The following is a 22,023-nucleotide window of genomic DNA, read 5'->3' as shown; positions in this document are numbered from 1 at the left end:
TTCCCCTTTTTTGTTTCATGGCGGATTCATTCATTGACTTTGAACGTGCATACCGCCACCTACTGTATGGAAGTGTGTACACATGGAGTTTTACATTGCTAATAAATATGTAAATGTAAGATAGAAATTTGATTTAAAATAAATAAATAAAATAAAAAAACCCTCAGCCTGCTAAGCTGTGCTGACTTTACTATATGCTGTGATATAACTGTATGTAACAGTATTCCCTCCATGTTCATCTGCCTTCCTTTGTATAAGCCGTTCCCCTCTCTTCCCTATGTTTTACAATTCATTCAAGTATGTGCTCTACATTTTCAATTGTTTTGCAAAGTGAGCATTCTTCTGACCTATTTTTACCAATTAGAAAAAGACCTGTGTGATCAAACCTTAATCTAGTTAGAACTACTCTCCCTATTCTTTCTCCTAATACCCTGTGCATTTATTGATTTCTGTTATTTGTAATCATCCCCTTTCCATCTTTTTTGCCATTTTCTCATTATTCCCTTTTCAATTATTGTTTTTCCTTCCCCTTAACAGAAAGGGACATCTACAATATTTTCCTCAATTGTTGCATTTTTGGCTACTTTATCTGCTCCTTTTTTCCTTTTAATGCCAACATGTGGGCCCTAACATATTCTTATATCTTTACCTACTCTATGTAGTCTTAACAGGCTCTGATACATTTCTAATACTAAGTCTTCTCTTATTGAGTTTATGGATTTTATATGGAATAGCACCGCAGCAGAAGCCCTATAATTACTGCCAACGTTTCAGCATCATGTCAAACGGATAAATTGTTTGGTACTCTTTCTCCTATGTTAGTTTCCATTTTTGGTATGTGAATCCCTATGCCTACTTTGCCATGCTCTACAACCATTTGTGTAAATGTCCAGGAAACTACAGTATACTATATAAACTATACTTATATGTTGTTTTCTCCCATTCCTTTCTAAATTGCATTATTTTGAGCCACAGGGGAATAGCACCTTCAGGGGTTGTGGAGATACAAATGAATGTCTCTCAGTCCATATTCTTCTGCTTTGATTTTAGCTCTCCATCCCAAACCATCATCCTTAAATGTATACACCCAACATTTCTAAATGGTTTTAGATTAACTAAAACATAAATAAATGTAATTGTATGATATTTTGGAACAGAAATAAAAAAACATACAAAAGAACACTGACACTGACAACACTGAATTAATTCAGGTTCCTTACACTGAATCAAGTCGAGTCATAGTAGACGAAAAATTAACATGGAAATACCATATTCCGACAGTCTAAAGACTTCTATCTTCCATATTGTCGGTATGCCCTTATTCAATATTCACTGAAATACAGATCTCTTTGGAACAATCTATGTCCATCACTACAGTCAATATCTACCTTATATTTATTTAAGAAAACATCTCAACAGGTCTTTAGTTCGCAAAGATTCATAACACTTCTTGGATGTCACCTGGTAAAATAAAAATAACAATTTTTGCTTTTTGTTTTTATCTGTTATTCTCTTTTTAACGTATGATTATATTTACTAAGGGGAGGTATCTTTATAAGCCATTTAATTGGCTTCAAATCCCCCCTGCACATTGTTCTATTTCCTTTAAATTATATTGTTATATATACATTTATTATGTAGGTAAAAGAAACAAATAAAAGCATTGTTGTAGCATCAGTTTTGGCTCCCTGTGAACGGATCCAATATGCATATTGATTGTATCCTTTTCTCAGCTCTAAGTGCAGTCTCTCCTGACTGCCTGCACTGCGAGAGCGCCACCGTGTGGCCGGAGGCTCGTAACTGCTGCCACAGAGCAAATTGAGACAGAAAAATGGCGGACCTCAGGAAAATCTGTCCTGAGTCTTTGCCCTGTCGTGTCAACTATTCACGAAAACCGTCATTTCAGGGGAAGCTTTTCATCCTCCTGTGCATACTGATAGTGGACTCCGGAGGAGCTACGACCCACTGGGTTGTCACAGAGGATGGAAAAATCCAACAACAAGTATGACAGTGAACGTTACAGATCACTGACCCGCTAACGCTTACGTTAGGTGGCTAGCTTGTAACGCTATTTTTGTTAGCATTAACGCTAACGTATTTTTGGTATTGTGGTTTGTTCCCGTGAGTTTTCTGAGTTTATTTGAACACACCGAGACTCGTTTGGCAGCGTCGGTAACGTTGCATAGCACAGAGGAAGTAACGTTAACATTCGTTTTGTTTTGACTAAATCGGTTAGCTTTCACTAAGCTGCCTTAAAACTGACGTTATCGGTGACTAGGTGTCTGAGGTCAAGATGACCAAAGTATCTCAGGCCCATGTGAACGTCCGCGTTTGAAACCCTTTTGTGAACACGCCAGAGATAACGTTAATGTTGTTGGTGCCGACCGCCAGAAAACTGCCTCCTTCATTTAAAGAGAAAGACAGTGTTTATGTTGATGTGACAGGCTTTGGGGCTCTGGAAAGCTGAGTTTGCACAACTGAGATTACAGCCGGATGGACAGTTTCTAGCCTGAGTCAATAAACTTGAATATGCTGTTCACTGGCATTTCGCACTCACTGGGTATGTTTCTGTTTCAGGTTGACTCACCTTTGAATCTGAAGCATCCACATGACGTTGTGATCTTCATGAGGCAAGAGACTCGTGTTAACTACCTCAAGAAACTGGAGGTGTGTTTCTCTTTCTCATTCTGGTTAATCTCTCAACATACATTTTAATGTGTGCAGAAAAGAGGTACCTGCATCTCCATACATACTGTTGATACTTATTGTGACAACTGGCCATTTCTTGTGCTTACTAGTCTTCACTGATTGGTTGTCTTTGGTTATTGTTGAGCAGAAGCAGCTAGTGGCACAGAAGATTCACATTGAGGAGAATGAGGACAGAGATACAGGGCTGGAGCAGAGACACTACAAAGAGGATGCAGACTGTGTCATGGCTAAAGTACCCCTGGGAGACCTGGACCTGTATGACGGCACTTATATCTCCCTGGAAAGCAAAGACATCAGGTACGCTCTCCTCAATAAGACATGCCGTTGCTAGAAAAAGTGGTTAGGGCACCATTTAAATCTTGCGTAGAAAAATCATGGAGCTATGCTTTGTCAGAATTTATCATCCTTGAATGAGTGTGTCTTTTTTATGATTATGATGAAATGGTCATCTTAAAGTGATTTTCTTCTCTCCTCCCTGTAGCCCTGAAGACTATGTGGATTCCCGGTCAGCTATGCCCCCAGATCTAGAAAAGCCTGACTGTGCGAAAGTGTTTGAACTGCCTTATAGTGTCCATGCTTTCCAGCATCTCAGGGTGAGTAGAGGCCAAACTTGTCAATAGTTTGTTAAGAATAGAACAAGATCAGAATCAGAATCCGGTTTATTGCCAAGTAAGTTTTTATACGTAAAAGGAATTTGCTTTGGTGCATAAAAATCCCACAAAAATAAAGTACTGTTTGAAATATAAATAAATAAAGATGAAGATAGAAAGATCTAAAACTGTACAGGAAAGATATTTACAATGTGCAGGATAGAAAAACCAATGAGAGTAGTGCATTAATGTAATGCATATAATACAGAGTGGGTATAAGAGTCAGTGTCAGTGGGGGTTCTGGGCCTTGTTAATGAGGCCAGCTGCAGACGGAAAGAAACAGTTCTTGTGGCGTGAGGTTTTGGTCCTGATAGACCGCAGCCTCCTACCAGAGGGAAGTGTTTTAAAGATGGCGATGACTCGTGATAATGAGTATTATCACGTTCAGGTTGCTTTGCCCAATGAATCTGTTGTTAGAATCTGAATATACATAAACCTCTGATTGAGCGCGGGATACAGTCAAGGTATGATGTAACTATTATGGCTAGTAAGTACTTCCAACTCTCAAATGTATGTTAATTTGAAGCTTAACAGAGTAGTTATGGTTATTTCAACAATTTGTATTCATCAAATGCAACTATCCTGTTTGGAATGTATTTAATCTTTAGTTTGGTTGAGCTGACATACCTTTTTACAGAAGCAATTGTTCACAGTTTCACTGGAAAATGATTTAAATAATGTAAGAACATACACATACAGAAGAGCACGTTGTATAACCACAATATGGGCTCACAGGTAAAACAAGTCATAGGCAGATATGGGATCATTATCAAAATGGTTTTGAAGTGTGGAGAGTGTTTTGATTTGTTGGTGATTTTGCAGATTTCCTCATTAATCAGTGCACTAACAGCAAAAGCAGTCTTATCAAGATCAGTGTGGTACAGCTAGTCACTACAGCATCGACCAGAGTTCAAAAGCACCAAAGATGAGATATAAGCTGGCCATTTTCCAGAAAGACTTTGCAGATATATGAATACAGACAGGGAAACCTAGCCAATCTTAATGAATACAATGCAGTGGTGAGTATTGTAATTATCTCAGTAATGACCCTAAGAGCTTAATGGGAAATGCAATCTGAATGCCTTAGTGTGGAGGCAGCTGCATGTCGATAAATCACATCCCAATAATCCAGAACAAATAAGAACACTGCTCCAGCAATCCTACTCTTACAACTCTGAGGGAAGCTGGTTTTATTTCTGTAGCAAAAAGCTTTTTACAGTATCCAGATGGTGGATGTGTGATAATTAAACTTTGTTTTCTCAGGTCAGTTATCAAGATAATTTTATCAATACAAATTGTCCCTGTGGAGTAATGCAAATCACTGTAATCTGTGTCTCTGGATCTCAAGAACAACTATATGATTTTATCTTAAGGTTGCATTCAAGTCCAACAACAGTTTTATTGTGGAGGCCCTTGGATAAGGATTAAGGGGTAGTGGTGTGTTTTGTGGGCAAGTAACAATAAATAAACTTAATATTTTTTGACAGTCAAGAGTAGAATCCCAGATCACTTTGCCACATTTCATTCAGTCGTCCATTTATTGTCTTTAATTGGTTAACCAAGTTAAGAGTACAATAGGGGTTCACCAGCACATCATATTTATTTCTATATAGCTTTATATTTCTATATTGCAGAGCCTTGTGTGTGTGCTTTGGAAGTTTGCATGCTATATACCTAGTTGATTTATTGACCTGTCCCTTCTGTCTGTTCCAGGGTGTGCAGGAGAGGGCAAACTTGACCTCCCCACTGCTTTCTAAGGAGGATCCAATTTTTAGTTCATTATCTCATAAGCTGGGCCGCAGTGTTGACGAGGTGGGCCATCGCATCCATCAAGGCTTACTGAGGGTAAGTTCTGCATGTGCAACATGGCATTCAAGACCATTGTTTTCTTCTGTGCAGATATTGGACAAAAGTGTGGACTGGAATAAAACATTTATTTTTCTAAAAATAAAGTAAAGCATGGAAAATACATAATATCTGCTAATGGTGATGCCAAGGTTTTAAGGCAGTAATAACTGTCTGTACAAGCCCAGACATATTAGAGACCTAAATTATAACAGTTGGCAGTTAGTCCTTTGTACAAAGTTTTAAAAAAACAGAGTGCGTGTGCATGTGTTTATGATTGTGTGTTCCAGAACTCATCGTCCTGGGTGCTGTACAACATGGCGTCATTTTATTGGCGTATGAAGAACGAGCCTCAGAAGGCAGTGGACTGTGTGGTGCGGGCTCTGCATTTCTCCCCAAGGTACTGTCAGGCTGGTCAGAAGGCCATTGCGATAGTATACTGTTTATTGTGCAAGACTGCTCACAGGTGTTGGCATTCTCACTCTGTGTGTGTGTTGTTCTTGTAGGCAGCAGAAGGATGTAGCCTTGGTCAACATGGCCAACATCCTGCACCGCGCCCATTTCTCAGCAGATGCTGCTATTCTTGCCCACGCTGCCCTGGACCTTACCTCGGATCTGTTCACCAGCCACTACACCTTAGGCAACATTTACGCTGTAAGTGAAAGAGGAACCGTTCCTCTGCAGTAGAGCCTTGTGTGTTTAAACCACAGATTTACCGTCTGGTTAACCATTTACTATGGTATTAACAGTTTAACAGCATCACAGCCTCAGTTTGTCAGTACACTCTCTTCCGTAAGCTCAATACCTTTTATTAATAAGGTGTGTTATTATATGTTTCCAGTGAATTCTTGCGTTGATCACGTATATTGGTAGAGTAGTTCATGTTGGACAAATAGAGAAATGTTTTCAGTTTCCCTGTTTTTGCTTCCCCCCTGTCCTTACGTACCAGTGCTAATTTTAGGTGTTTGTAAGAAATGAATAACTAACTGAGACTTTGCAAACTAAATTCCAGTAAGCTTAGTTTTCATTCTTGTTCTTTATTTACTACTGTTGCTACAGTAACCCACAGGAGAGTGATGTGTACTTAAAGTCGTGGCAAACTTGTTGATTTTTGCTATCTCACCATCTGTACTTGAGTTTCAAGGTTCCCATAATAACTTTCTGGTCAGTATATATTGAAGATATATTAGATACTAGTTTTCTGAATGTAAAGGTACTAACTCTAAACAACAACTCATATTTATGTAATTCTTCTGTTAGAGTGCCCAAAGCGTTATACCTGTGTGTGGTACTATTTAGTCTGCTTAGTTCCTTTATTTTTCTTACAGTGTGATTTTTTTTACATACAACAAATCAGGGTTTGACCCCTGCTATATCCATGGTCTTGATTGTGTCCTCTGTTATCGCTGTCTGGCCAGATGCTTGGGGAATACAACCACTCAGTCCTGTGTTACGAGCAGGCACTGCAGGCCCAGCCAGGCTTCGAGCAGGCCCTGAGGAGGAAACATGCTGTGCTCTGTCAGCAAAAGCTGGAGCAGCGCCTGGAAGCCCAGCACAGGTAGGCAAGCACTCATACATACATACATACATACGTACACACCCTAAGGACTTTGGTTGTTTCCACTGAATTAATACATGCTGTGAACAAAAGCAAAACAACACAGAGAGGAAAGATATTCTGTAATATCCAGACATTTCCAAACCCGTCCTATTGCGTGCAACTGTGTGACACCAACAGTGACAAATCAGCCCACCAATATACCACACGTTTGGTCTGGGTTAGGTTGTCTGATAAGGCATTCTAATATTTATTTTTTCCTCTTCATCCTTTTCATAGTTTAGTTTAACAATGGAAATTAATTACATGAATGGGGATGAATTCCAAATGGACTTTTAAGCTGTTATACAGTTAAGAGTACCTAAGACCGTTCACCAAATTTCTGTTTGGTTGGTCTAGGATTTTATAAAAACCCACAGTGGATCGCAAGGAAAATGTGAGAGTATCATTCAGTATATTTGGGGGATTTTTAAGGATTACAATTAAACCAAAATACTTTTCCCTGTAAGGAAAATATCCTGGCACTTACACCCCTCCATGGGAAGGTCAGAGTATGTAAGTAAAAGAAAAGTGCCCAGAGCTGGCAAAGAGTGACTCAGTGTTTTTCTCATGAATGCAGAGTGGAATTTTTCTTTTTGCAGATACCAAGCCTTTAACATCGGTCTTGTGGTTGTAGGATGATCATGTGATATGTTGTGTTTCCCTACTATGCATTACCATGCCAACTGTCCTGTTTTTCCCTTCCTCATTTTACTATATTCATAGATCCCTGCAGCGGACACTGAATGAGCTGAAGGAGTACCAGAAGCAGCATGACCACTACCTTCGCCAACAGGAGGCACTGGACAAACACAAGCTGCTGCAAGAAGAGCAAATCCTCCGCAACATTATCCATGAGACCCAGATGGCCAAGGAGGCCCAGCTTGGTAAGATGCCATGCAAATAGAACTGAGAACACGTATAACCGTCATGAGGTGTGCAGTGTGTATATTCCTTATTGTATTCTTAAATTGGGAAAAGATAATTGCTTTAGCTGGTCAAGAAAGAATATGTTGATTTGTGCTGGCTGTGAATATAGCGTGTTCCATGCTAAATAGATGCAGACATAGATGATCAGGCAGGTGTTCTGCAGTTAAGTGTGTATATAGCAATTTTGTGAAGGGTAAAGCTTTACTGTTAGCTTCATAGAAAAGAAGTAGCAATGCTGTGGAGTCGAGATAAATTGAATTCTATGAAACTCATGAGACATGAGTAAGCAAGCTGACCAATGTGAGTAGTTTGAAATGATGTGTCGTCACATTGATCTAGCTTTGATCTTCATGCACATTGCTACATACACATCCTTAGATTTGGCAGAAAATGTAGAGCAGCACCTGAGTACTGTGTGTCATATCTTCTCCAGGGAACCATCAGATGTGTCGGCTGGGTCAGCAGCAGCGCAGCCTCTACTGCCCCTTTGACTTGCCTGTGCGCTATCACCGTGGCGATCTGTTTGAACATGTCCACTATGTCCAAGTGAGTCTTTTTAGATCTACCATGCACTTAAGGGATACGGAGGGGGTGATTATTAGCCCATGTTTTTTTCCTGCCTAAAGAATTTAAGCACAAATTCCATTTTGTTGTGAAAAGTTGCTTTCTTTTATTGTGCAGGTTTCAGTGAATATTTATCAGCAAAAGCAAACAAACAGCGGGGACATTACCAGAGAAAAAAAATCCTTCACTTTCTTTTTCTCAAGTCCCTCTGTTTCTTTCTTTGTTCATAGTTTGGGGAGGAGGTGTCAGTGGCATCCAGTGTGGCACTTGTGTCAGAGCGTAACTCAAACCAGACTGCAGCAAGCCCCCAGCTCCACCCCTCTGTTTCTGGAGACCAGGACCCTGCTGCTGCCCTCTGGGGCAGCCATCAGGATTACACACAGGTAAGGCAGAGAACTAAGTCTGATTGTCTTAGTTTATGTTTGAATTCCTTTTTCTGCAGGTCAGCTCTCTGACTGGAGTATAATGAAAACCAAAAGGACAAATGATACCTCTGCAATGCTAATGAACACTCAGCAAAAATCAGAGACCACGCCAGACCTGCCAAACAAAGTTATACTACTGTAGAAAAACTGCTGGCTCACATTTTGTCTTGCATATGCATGTGAGGACAGTCAAAAAAAAGTCTGCATTATTCATTTTGCTTACCTGTATACTCTACATACTTGATAATTGAATGGACAAATATAAACATGTCTGATAAGAATGGCATTCTGGCATTGATATAGTAGGGATAATGTAAAATTTGACATCAAAGGGGTCATGTTTTGGTAAAAGGATAGGAACACCAAGCTTTGGTCTGTAGAAATAAAAGTGACATTTTGCTTTAGGACATACAGAGGATGTTGTGGCCTCAGAGGAGTGACTGTGCCAATGAGTACCCAAGTGTTCCCCCTGCTCACCTGCTGCCAACCTACTACCTTCCACCTGAAACACAGGGCCTCAGGTCAGTACACATTCCTGGATGGGGGTATTTTGTGGGTACATAGTAGCAGTATAGCTACGTTCTACATGAGTTTGAAGTTCCTCAGAATGATCTTCAAAACTGCAGCACACATCAAAGCAAAGAATACTGATCTGAGGCTAAGTGAGAAAGAGTGAGCTTGTGCCTTTCAGAGTTGCACATCAAACCTTAACCTCATACAAATGACTTGTGAGTGAAACATCTCTAATTATGTCCATGCAGCCCAGTAGCAACTCTCCTTTATGGGAGCAACAGTTCTCCTCAGGCGGTAGCTCTGCCAAACTGTGGTCCCGTCCCCCAACCATATCCTGCCCTCCTGCCTGCCTCACTAGACTGGCCTCTGGAAGAAAAGGAGCTGCCAGATCCCTCTGCCTCCCAGGTATCTGTCTGTCTGTCTGTCTGTCTGTCTGTCTGTCTGTCTGTCTGTCTGTCTGTCTGTCTGTCTGTCTGTCTGTCTGTGTGTGTGTCATGTGTGTGTGTGTGTGTGTGTTTGATTGAAAATAATAGAGATAGATAGTTCCCATGCGCAGTAAGTTTACAGAATTACTATGCCCTTACTCTGTATATTTATGTTTGCATATAAGTGTGGAACTGTGCAGAAGAGTTTCCAGTCATTAATATTACTGTGTGTGTGATTACAGATACTGCAGTCACGCAGTGGAGGTTGGACACTGGAGCAAATTGGCTCCAGAATAGCTGAAGCTATGAAACAAGTAAGAGTGCTCCTCACTCTGTTCTGCATAATAATGTATCTCACTACCTAGTGTAAAATGCTTGAAAAACATGTTTTCTGCCTTGATGTTTGCATGCAAATTCACCTTTTAGTAGTACGTTTTTTTTGGCCCACGTCCTGATACGAGTCCTTTAATATCCGATTCCGAGTCCGATCCAATACTAACATTCATCTAAAGGTTGATTTAAATATGTATCTCACACATTAAAATCAGCTTAATCTGACACACTGTATTTTTAGCAAGCTGCTTGATCCAAGTACTGAAGGCCAGGGTTCAAAACTATTAAGTTGATATGCTTCAAAATAAATAAAATAATAAGGAAAATGTAACTGATAGATTGTGACTATTTACATTGGCGTGACATGATCAGCTAGAGAGATGATGTATCACACTGCTAGAGTTGTTAGGACTACAAAAACACATTTGTAGTTGTACAGTGGTGTTATAGAGTAATACTTAATTTAATGTTACCTCATAAACAATCTTTGTCAAAGTACACGCACCAGCTTGCAGAGAGCACACAAACCTGAAGCTGCTATCTGAATGTTCAGTACTCAGCTCTTTCTTAAAGGGAGAAAGAAGAGATTTATTACCATCAGAGCTTATCGAATTTTTCAAACCGAGATGTTAGAACAGAATTAGTCACCATTGCAATCAAATAATTCCATTAAAACATGCCACGATAGTCCCGATACCGATACTTGACTAGATCAACTAGGGACATCTCTACTCTTAGTAAGGGCAAAGCTCACACACTCAAACTATAGTTTTCATGTTGATAAAAAGTCTGAATTACATCTCAGATTTGAGAATTTGATCATCATTGAATCACTGTGACCACTCTAAATTGCTCCCAACTGCAGTAGTCTGAACCCATCTTAAGTCATTCGTTTTCAAAGCTAACAGAAGTTTGTTTGTACATATATGTAGGCCATTGTACCCCGCTGGCAGATCCACAATGAGGCAGCTCTATTCTGGCGGGCCAAAGGCAATGGCAGCCGTGCCCTGCAGTGCCTGCGCCAAGTGTTGAGCTCAGCCCCACCATCCCACCGCCAATTGTCTCTCACCAACGCCGCTAACCTGCTGCTGCATCACGGCTTGACCACCCATGCACAAACACTGCTGGAGCAAGCATTGGCTCTCAATGAATCAGAGGTAAAGACATAACCTGCTGGGTTCTCCCATATACACACTGTATTACCCTTACATTACAGTTTTGGCCACTATATTAGGTACATGTTTGTTGTGTAAGAAAATAACCAAAAATATCATATCACAATATTTTATTTTGTGATATATTCTATCGTTTCTCATAATATCGATTTTTGTATTGTTGTCAGTGTTAACTGAGAGCTATGATGTTGGATGCTAAATATGATAAATACAAATGCAGATCCCACTGTTTTGGTTGCATTGAAAAAAAAGATACACAGATTGTATGCATATGGTGGTGTGTTCTTTATGGTATTTCCTCAAATCTATCAGGTTAGCCAAAAAAAACCTTTCCAATTCCTTTATCACACCACACACAGTATGGATGCAGAGCAAATTGAATTCAATAACAGCAATTCATGAATAGAGAGCCACATTAAAGTTAGATCTCTGAATATCTCAAACAGTAGTGGTAGGACAAATAAAAAAGGAATTAAATACTGCGGTAAGGAGGGCATCATTGGCTTGCATGTTAATAAAACCAAATTGCTGGATAATTAAATTTGTTTTTCACAGTACAAGATTATGTAAGTTTATTTTAGTCTTTACATGACGTGTCTGGAACAAAGTGTACTTTGTCCTACCTATCATTACCAGCTGTACGGTTTGGCACGAAATATACCCTGCCCTTAATACCAGTTGAGTAACATTTGAAAGCCACGTCATGCCCAAATGTTTCTGACTAAGTGCGTCTTTTAATGACCACTAACTGTACCCTTTGTCAATTGGAGGCGTCCATGTCACAATGCACTTATCATCTCAAGTTCAGTGGCTTGCAGATTCTCCACATTTCAACCTGTGGGTACCATGGTAAAGATTTAAAGCATGAATGTGTGGCCGAAAAATGTGCAGGATCTGCAAGATGCTGTTGAGTCAGCATGGACTGAAATCATTAAAGAGTATTTCCAACATCTTGTGAAAAAAGGGGACGTGTAGAGGTGAAATTGGGTGTATCCAATAAAATGACCTTGAGTGTTGTACAATGCATGTAGATGATACACCAATCCAGAAACCACAGGTAAAAAAATGTAAGAACTGGAGCTGGTAGAGTGCAGTAGGGAATAGCGGTGTATTAATATATGACCTAATATATCACCTCACTCAATTGCTACAAACTGCGAAAGGGTTGTTGTACATGCAGTTTTAGAGAACATGTATGTGCCTTGTCCTTATGTATATGTAGGATGTACACGTATCAAGTCAATTCTATTTGTATAGCCTTATTTCACAAATCATAAATTTGCCTCAAGGGTCTTCACAATCTGCAGAGCATATAACACGCTCTGTCCTTATGTAATAGATGATGTGTGTACAGAATAGACCAACCTAGTAAAATCACTACATGGAAAATCAGAATGAAAGAAATATAGATAGATCGAAAACATATACAAAACGTGCCTGCTAAAGCTGAAGTCAGTTTTTACATATGTTACCCATCAGCTCATGTTCCCCTGTTTTGTTGTGCTTTGCTCCCTCAGCCCCACACCCTGCTCAGCCTGGTGAGCGTGCAGTTGGCCCAGGGCAATGTGACAGGTGCTCTGGCCTTGTTCCGCCACATCCTGGTGACAGCCCTTTCCTCCTCCTCGTCCTTCTCATCCCTTGCTGGCTGTGAACAGTGTCGCACCAGCCTACCTCTGCTGCGTTGTCTGCAATTCTACCCCTTCCTTTACAATCTTTCACACCGACAGCCCTGCTCACGTAAGTGCATCAAACACAAAGAGACTTATTTGTCTCTTTTTAGTATCATTTTTATTTTACGACTTATGCACCACATGCATTTGACATGTAGGATACATGAGCTACAGACTAGTTGCTGAACTAACGGATTTGCTTCATGCCATCTGAGAAAACAGCAATTCTCAATCAATGTACACAATGAACAGTATTTATGTTCCTCAATCACAACATATGAATAAAGACTTATGAGATAGCAGAAAAACTTAAGAATATGGCCTTCGATAGCTTCAGTGTACAACATTTCATGAGCACAGAATTGTGAGTAACCTGCAGCACTGGTGTGTGATGTGCTGAGTGAAACGCTACACTAAAACTTTATTTTCACTCTCTGTCACTAGGTGGCGGTATTATACTGAAGAACAGATTAGGTTAGATTAATTTATTTGGAACTACCATACAGAGGCCATGACACCACTTATAATGGCACACCCCCTGATTTAGTTATAACAGGCAACTAAACTGTGAACTGCGGGAAAGTCTCAGGACATCAGCCTGAATTTTGGAATAAGGTTTATTTTTGCATCATTGTTTGTGTTTAAGCCAAGCAAGAAGCCTAGCGATTTGTACGTTTCACAACACAATTGTCTTTGTTGTTTTTTTTCTAAATTTGAGTGGCATAAAGATAGCTGTGTAATAGACAGAAGGACCAACCAGGGATATCAAACCTTGCCTTAATTTCATGATGGAGAGCAACAAATGAATATGTTGTTTAAATGTAATGTACCAGACTTTCTGATTGATATGACAACTTGTTTTCATGATTAGGGGTTATAGTCACTTAGGTTCTGCTTAACCAATTATTTCATCATCAAATTAGTATTTTCATCTCATTTTCAATTTGTCTAAAACATAATAAAAAAAATGTTAGTACTGTTTAATGACACTATTGTTGTTACTACTTTGATGGCATTTATTACAAACTGATAGTCTAAATTACTGTTATGATTACAAACAATCTTTAAAAAACTAAACTAAAAACAGTTTCATTAAGGGTCACAAAATAACCAAATATGATATTGCTATAGTGTCCAGTTGAGACTGAAAATGGCCATGGGCTTAAAATGTACTCATGCGCTGTGGGCCCAGGCAGGTTTTGAACTTGCTTTATAATCTTAAACTGAGAATCTCTCCATGTTGTCCCTTGAAGTTGCATGAGTAGCTGTGAGAAACAAGTAGTATGTTGTGCTTCTGATGTGAATAGAGACTGCACCTTCTTCATATTCATATCAGTGGGAGTGAAGAGAAAAGTGCTTTGAAGTGGAGAAATTTTGCCACTCAATAATTTAGGCTGCAGAAAATAGCTGATACCAAATTTAGAAGGCTCTATATTTTACTCTCTAAGCTAAATATTGCTCCCATAAAGCACGCTGAGTACATAAGGCCACAGAAGCACTTCTAAAACACACCCACCTTGAGTTCGGTCGAAAAGGTTGAAATATATAGATAAAAATGCACAAACCTTTCTCATGTTAAATTCTAGACTGGCTGCAGTCTTATCCCGTGTTTTATTTTGGGTGTTGCTACAGACAAAGACAAACAAATGGTAATAATTTGAGCCCTCATTCTTTTTAATGGTTGTGAAAAAACAACCACAGTTCCACTGCCCAACATTATGATAATGGCGATCGCTGTAGACTAGCAGAAACAGAAAAACATACCAGTGCAACAAAGAGAGCCACACAAGGCTGCAACAATATCGGCATTCTTGCAATACTGCTGTGTTGGGAAGTATAATCCATGGCAGAGCATGTCATCATTACCAACCTAACAGTGTCATCCTCTTCTTATCTTGGCATGTCAACATTAAAAATTATGTCCAGCCTGAAACAAAGTCCTAAAGGCTTAAATGTCTGCCCATGGTGTCCTTTGTATCTATACAGCTGTTGTTATGGGTCTCCCATGACTCCCACAAGATTGTGACACCCAGTAATGTAGTGGACATATCTGATGTCTTCCCAGCAATAGCCAGAGTCTCCAAGTTGAAAACTCAGAGCTTTGGCAACGTAAACTGAGATCGTAAATGGAGTCAGCAGAGTGGAGAGAGAGATAGAGAGAGAGAGGCTTAAAGACTTATTTGCTTGTTCCAAAAAAAACAAACACAGTTGCTGTGCCTCGAAAAATAAAATGCATCACTTTCTGTCCAGGAGAGAATTGTTCCCAGGGAACAGCTAGTGCAAACGCTTTCGTGATGTGGCTTTGGTTTGAACCACTATATCGGTCAGTGACAGTGTACAGTGCCTTAGTAACTTGTCTGTACTAACATTAGGATTACATTCCCCACATAAGAGTGGGATAATTGTTCTCTCAGAACATTAATTTTATTCCAAAGTTACTGATTCACAAAATATATATTTTACTAAAATATCTACAAATATACAGAAACAGTGTTTGAGAATACATTTAACAATATGATTATATAACATTTGTGCCAGTGCCAGTTGTATTATAATACTTTTCTGCTCCAACTATCATGGTAAGGTTTGTATAATAGGTGTACCTAAACGTCACTTGTGTTAATCCAGAGGGTGTTGCCTGCATGGCTGAGGAGGACCTCGGGATACAGCTGGAGGAATGGGAGGGCAGCGAAGAGAAGCAGGATGCGCCAGCCATTTCTGCCATGGAGGACTCCTTGCTCTTTGAGAGTAAGAATGATTGTCACACCTTCAGTGGCAATATCAAACTGTGAAAATATTTCACTAAATCTTTTCAGTATACAGTAGCAAAGAGTGTTTGGTCCAAAGAAATCTCATTTCAGTGCAGTTCCATTTATAGCACACATTTATACTGCATGACAAGAGAAACAAAAGATTGTTTTATATATATATATTAATTATTTTATACTTTATACAATTTGACATATTTTAATGATTGCAAGCATGAGGGTCCTAGAGTTGAATGTACTTTATTCACTCATGATGTCCTCTAATGGTATAATAGCATTTTCTTGAGTTGACTGACAAAATACCATTGGGAATTAGACCAAATCAGTCTCACATGTCAGTTGACTCAATCTGCTGCCCTGAAAAAATATTTCAGACTGTAAATAGTGTTTCTAACTTTACCAGTCTGCTCCGTGCTCCTGTAGCTCAGCCTCACTCTAATTTACTGTGTCCATACCTGTTACCCACCGCTCTTCAGAGGTTATCTTGGACAGTAATGGATCAGGTGAGGCAGCTGGACAGCAGCAGGCTTCTCCCTCTGCCTCAGGAACAGCTAAAATGGCCACCCCATTTGGAGGTGGAGGTGGAGGTGGAGTGGAAGGTGAAGAGGAGTGGCAGCTGAAGGAGGACATCATGGGAGCTTTTGAGGGAGCACTGGATGTTGGAGGCAAACGAGGGGACCTGCGAGGTATCCGGGTGCTGAAGAATGACCGTGTCATGGGCGCCCGTGCCGGTGGTGGGCCCTGCTTCGGAAACTGTGAAGACGACGAGGGAGCTGAGTGGGTAAGTGCACCTGTCTGTTTTTTTCACAACATAGAATTATGTTATGAACTCTGTGAGATGCTGGTGGGGCTGAAGTGTGTATAGCCAAACTGAATGTGTGAGTGCCTTTTGTTGTTGTTCATCAGATCACCTTCCAGGTAAAGCGGGTCAGGAAGGCTAAGGTGGATGGGACAGACAGTGTTGCCAGCTCTGATGACAGCCAGATTGGGGAGTCACTGCCTGGAGGACATTCTGTCTTGGAGATAAGCGGACCAACTATCCCATCGCCTGGCCCTTCAGGTACAACATATACCTACATTTTATTTACTTACACTAGCATGAACCAACAAGGACTTCACCCAGCTGAGAGCGACTTTGTGTTTTCTGTGTTTTTGGGAAGGTCGCTGGAAGGACTACACAAGTCTTGGTTGGCCAGGGCCTGAGGAGTGCCAGCGGACACGAAGGGTTGACCTCACCACTGTAGCTAGCACCTGGTTGGCTGTATCTGCCAAGAACATTGAGTAAGACTCTCATCACTCACTCCTGATCATGGACACATTTTCTTTTTATGTTGTATTACAAGATATCAGTTCAAAAGAGTTTTAACAAGCATCTTATTACTGTTATCACTGTGAATTTAGTTGGCACTGAAAGATTTAAATTTGATATACACACAGTTTTAAGTTTAATTTTATATTCTCTGTTTTCAGCATCACAGAGCACATAGACTTTGCCACTCCACTCCAGGAGCCAGCTGCTGAACCTTTATGCAACGCCAACCTAGCTGCCAGTATGCACACCCTCGACCACCTGGCAGGGGTGGCCAATCGTGCCGCGATCCACTACACTGGAGAGAGTCAACTCCGTGAGGTAGGCTGAGGCAGAAGCCATACATTACAAGATTTAACATGCATACTCTCTCCTTTCTATACCTACACATTAGGAGCCTAAATATCAACAGAGGGACAGACAAGTTAATTATCGATCAAAACTAATGTGAATATATTGAACATTCTTACATTTTCATCCAAATGAGTTAAATTTTCTCACAGATGTACTTCCATAAAGCTTGTATTAGATCAAGCTTTATGCAAGCTCATGTGAAGAATTCAGATTTCAGGGGGGCAAGAACTTGGGCTTGGTACCACGAAAAAAGACTGAACAGCCAAGACAATCATAGTTTGATTTAACGAACATGGAACAGGTGTAGATAATACATGCTCAAGATCAGTCCTAATGCATTGAAACTCTCAAATGGAAAATTATTATTCTATAGAAAAAGTGACATAATTGACAGTTAGAGTATTAAATAATCAGCACAGTCCCACTTCTTAGTTAATAGTCTCAGGTGTGTCTCTGCTTGTCCTAATCCCCAGGTCCTGCAGAACCTCGGCAAAGATAAGTTCTCCCCTCAATCCTTTGAGCAGGTGGGCACACGCATCGCTAAAGTACTGGAGAAGGTAAGAGCTCTCACACCCTCCTAGTTAAAGAGAAACTTTTGTATTGAAAAATTGGATTGGCTGAATTTACTACTAATAAAATACCAATGTTTACATGAGTTGGAAAGGATCACTTTACATTGTATTGTCTAAAGCTGTTGCGGCTATTCTGAATATCACTCCATTGTGAAACTTGTACTGAACTCTTTGACCCATATGGTTCTGTTTGTCAATTTGTCTAATGCCTCAGATTTCCTAAATATAGGTATTTCAGAAAATCTAATAATCACAGCCATTAAAGACAAGGTTTTCCCCACTGAGGAAACCGGCAAAATGCCAAGAAGGAAAGGCTTGAGTCAAACACTCAAATTACTGTTCAGTTTCATGGCCGCGTATGTAGCATTACCTGGTCCAAATTGCAGATCAGCAGGCAACAAATTTATTTGAAGAAAGTGCCAACATATTACCAGTAACACCCGGTTATTGTAACACCCATCCATAACACTAGATTTTAATTGTACACTTATTCCCTTTCCTAATCCCTGAAACTACAGAATCAGACATCATGGGTATTATCCAGCATGGCTGCACTGTACTGGAGGGTGAAAGGTCAAGGCAAGAGAGCCATTGACTGCCTGCGACAGGCCCTTAACTACGCCCCCCATCACATGAAGGCAAGTTAAACAAACTGTTCCCAGCAGCTAACCCACCTGGTACTTTTATTGAATAAAGGATTGTTTTAAACAAAAAAAAAATGTTTTTTTTTCTCCCTCCTGAATTGTGTTCCAGGATGTGCCCCTGATCAGCCTGGCCAACATCTTCCAGAACGCTCGACTGTGGGAGGATGCTCTTACCGTCGCCCGCATGGCAGTAGAAATTGCCCCACACTTTGTCGTGAACCACTTTACCCTCGCTAATGTCTATATAGCAATGGTAATGGCTATGATCAAATGTTCTGTTAGTGTTTGATCATTATTTGTTTCTGTGTAGTGACCTGACCTAGTGCTCAGCCTAAGTTTAATCAGTGCTGCTGTTTGTTGTGTTCCCTGACTGCAGGAGGAGTTTGAGAAAGCCATGCGCTGGTACGAGTCTACTTTGAAGCTGCAGCCAGAGTTCGCCCCTGCCAAAGATCGACTAAGAACCATTCAGTGTTACCTGCTCACCAAGAGGGAACGCCGTCAGCCCTAAACCACTGAGCCAGTTGGATCCCAGGAGTACCCTGCAATCATGCACACACCTGATAAAGAACACTCAGACAGACACACACACACACACTCACACAGACACACACTCATCTGAAGACCACAGAGACCTTGCATAAAATAAGTGCAAGAAATCTGAATGTGGTTCAAGATGAGGTATCAAAAATTGAAACGTCACAGAGTTCAACTGTAGATAATTTCCCCCTACAACTTATCTTTCAAATGCAGGACCTCTTATCTAACATTCAAGAAGTTATGACTGTCAAAGTCCGTTTTTTTTTTTTTAGGCTAACTTTAATTGCAAAAATGGACGGGGGATAAAATAGAATAAGGCTCTCAAGTTCCAGGTAATTCTTCTGCAATATTTTGATTGCTAATTGGAAGAACATTGTCTTTTTAGCATTTTGGTATGAAGAGGTGGCATCAAGGAGTTTCTCAAGGATAAGAACGTATTACTGCCTGAAGATGGTGCCATGTTTTAATGTAACTTAATTGGAAATTTCAAGTGAAAAGGATGTTATCTTTTGTTGTCTTTTGCTCAGATGGTAAGGAATATGCCTCTCAACCGAGAGGTTAAAGGAGTTCGAATTGAACACTATATACCCTCATTATTTCTGCTTCATAAAATGGATGGGAAGTTTTTGCACTTTTTTCTACATCATTCCTATTTATATGGGACCTACAAACTGTTTGATTTTGCTCCAAGGTAATTTAAATACAAAAGAAAGAAACTGAAATATGCTATTACATTTGCTTCTTAACTTATGGAAATCATAGGCAGAAAAAGGATTTGCCATTGACCATCTATAAAAAAAAAAAAAAACCTCTTAAGGTGGAATCTGTATTAAATGTACAGTATTAAAGGCAGTGTGTGGATTTCATCAGTTCTTTTCTCTGCGTCAGTTCTTTGTCTCTTTGGCAAATAAAAACCAAGTGTTTGGACTCCTTGAAGCTAAAATTAAACTTGAAGTTGTAGCATTTCACCATTAACACTTTACTGCCACACTTTATGAATCCTTAATTGGGAACTGGTGCCAGAAACATGACTGCAGCCTTTTTCTAGTAAACATTTGAAACCCGGCCTCGTGGTGGCACTGTCCAACCTTTTTAGGCACCCTCCTTTCATCAACTCCTACAATCATTAGTATAATGGTGTATTATAATTTTTACATCTAGAAATTAGATCATTTTAAAGACTGAATATACCCTTAGCGTATGCATATTTGACGTGGAAACTTAATTTCAATGCCCTTTAATCACAGCTTCTTTCAACTGGAGAATGAAATGACACTCTTACGACTTACCATCATGAAAGCTCCACAGTTTTCCAATGTAATATTTATGTTCTTTATTAAATGGTATCAGAATATACTGAACAGTTAATTTATTTTACCACCTAAAGCAATGGTTTAATAGCATAGCTGTTCTTATATCACATTACTATAACTTAATGTGTAGCATACAGTACTATTAGGTCATATTCTGGGTTGTGAATTGTAGTTCAGTCCATGTTGAGTTTAATTGATCGGATTAATGTGTTGAAATCTCCAGAGTTCCTTATCTGTCATATTACATTTCTGCTTTTCAGGGATTGATGTTCATCTTCTGTCCAACAATGTAATTAAGTACATTTACTCAAGTACTGTACTTGCATACAAATTAGAGGTACTTTTACTCCACTACATCTCAGTAGCAAACATACTTTGTACTCCACTACATTTGCATGACAGCTTTAGTTAGTAGTTACTCTTCAGATCCTTTCCAGTGAAAATCACCTTATCTCAAAATGTGGTGCTTTTGAATTAGAATTTTTCTGATAAACTGAAGGATTAAATGTTCCTTTATGGGCTGAGATTGTTTTTCCTTATTCTTAAGCTAAGTAAACTATTTAAAACCCTCCTTGGATTAGCTTGAAAATACATTGTCACAAAGCTGAAAACGGCAGTTTTTCTGAGCTCATGAAAAGTTGACTTTTCAGAGATAAGTGGTTCTCACAGGACAGTGACGCTGCAAACATATGATGATCTTATGTAATATCATGCACGGCTGTAGAATTAACTACCCAACTGTATAAAGTAGTTCAAATGAGCTCAACTTTAAGTATCTACAGCAGTAAATGCAACATCCACATTAATGCAGCACTAATATTAATCCAAACACATCAACTGACACTGATACTACTACATACTCAAATTATGATGATGATACATACTTTTACATTAGTAGGGTTTTAAATAAGGTTTTCATATACTTTTACTATATAGCACTTTTCACAGTGTGGCACTGATACTTTTACCTAAGTAAAGAATCTGAATAATGGCACTCAGCCTTACTAATATTATTTATAAAGATAGATGAAGTTGTTTGAGTGAATACATTTCACCAGCTACTATATAGTAATGAATCAACCTTGAGCCTGTTTATTAAAGCTTTGGGTCCTACACTGCACAGGAAGTGATGCATGTCGTACTGATACACACAACAACAATTTGTTACAATAAATATAGTAGTAGATGTGATTTTAAAAAGGTTGCACTGGTTAGTAGGAGGTGGATTTTACAATGAGTGCACATTATTAAAGCAATCCAGTAAGTGGGATGCCAGGTTCTTAAAAAAATAAGATTATGGATTATTACCATAATGCAGAAAGAAAAATGTAAAACAATGATTAGAACTCTTAAATACTGATCTTCTCCCTAGCCTAATGTATTGACTGAAAGGTGTGAAGTACCCTTCTGGAACAATTTGCAACAACAGATGTGCACATGTACTTTTTTGTAGTTGTGATAAGTGTAGATGTGAGTGAACCATTTACAATCTCAAAAATATATTTATATTGTCAAATGAATTATTGTTCAATAAAGGCCAGATAGTTTTGGGGGTAAAAAACATGTCAGTACAGTACAGTGACAAGATTTTAAAATGACAGAAATATCATCATTTCTGTCCTTTTATTTTCTGATCTTAAGAACATAAAACACATAACACTTCATTACACCTAACAATTATCAATGTGAA

General features: G+C 39.4%; 1 protein-coding gene across 1 annotated transcript; it reads left to right on the top strand.

The window, feature by feature from the left end:
- Window positions 1-1,811: 1,811 nt before the first annotated feature.
- ttc17 (tetratricopeptide repeat domain 17) lies at window positions 1,812-19,889 on the top strand. Its single transcript, XM_051378911.1, has 25 exons — window positions 1,812-2,002; window positions 2,578-2,667; window positions 2,837-3,006; window positions 3,191-3,302; window positions 5,073-5,204; window positions 5,495-5,604; window positions 5,711-5,858; window positions 6,623-6,762; window positions 7,528-7,688; window positions 8,165-8,277; window positions 8,526-8,678; window positions 9,126-9,241; window positions 9,482-9,638; window positions 9,901-9,972; window positions 10,924-11,148; window positions 12,684-12,903; window positions 15,465-15,584; window positions 16,081-16,385; window positions 16,511-16,664; window positions 16,765-16,885; window positions 17,075-17,234; window positions 17,741-17,824; window positions 18,358-18,477; window positions 18,593-18,736; window positions 18,860-19,889. Exons 1-25 carry the CDS (start codon window positions 1,832-1,834, stop codon window positions 18,989-18,991), a joined length of 3,630 nt encoding a protein of 1,209 aa, XP_051234871.1. The 5' UTR covers window positions 1,812-1,831; the 3' UTR covers window positions 18,992-19,889.
- Window positions 19,890-22,023: the final 2,134 nt, after the last annotated feature.

This window comes from Dicentrarchus labrax, unplaced genomic scaffold (assembly GCF_905237075.1).
Source record: "Dicentrarchus labrax unplaced genomic scaffold, dlabrax2021, whole genome shotgun sequence".
In the NCBI taxonomy this organism is placed as follows: domain Eukaryota; kingdom Metazoa; phylum Chordata; class Actinopteri; family Moronidae; genus Dicentrarchus; species Dicentrarchus labrax.
This window is presented reverse-complemented; position numbering and strand designations above follow the sequence as displayed.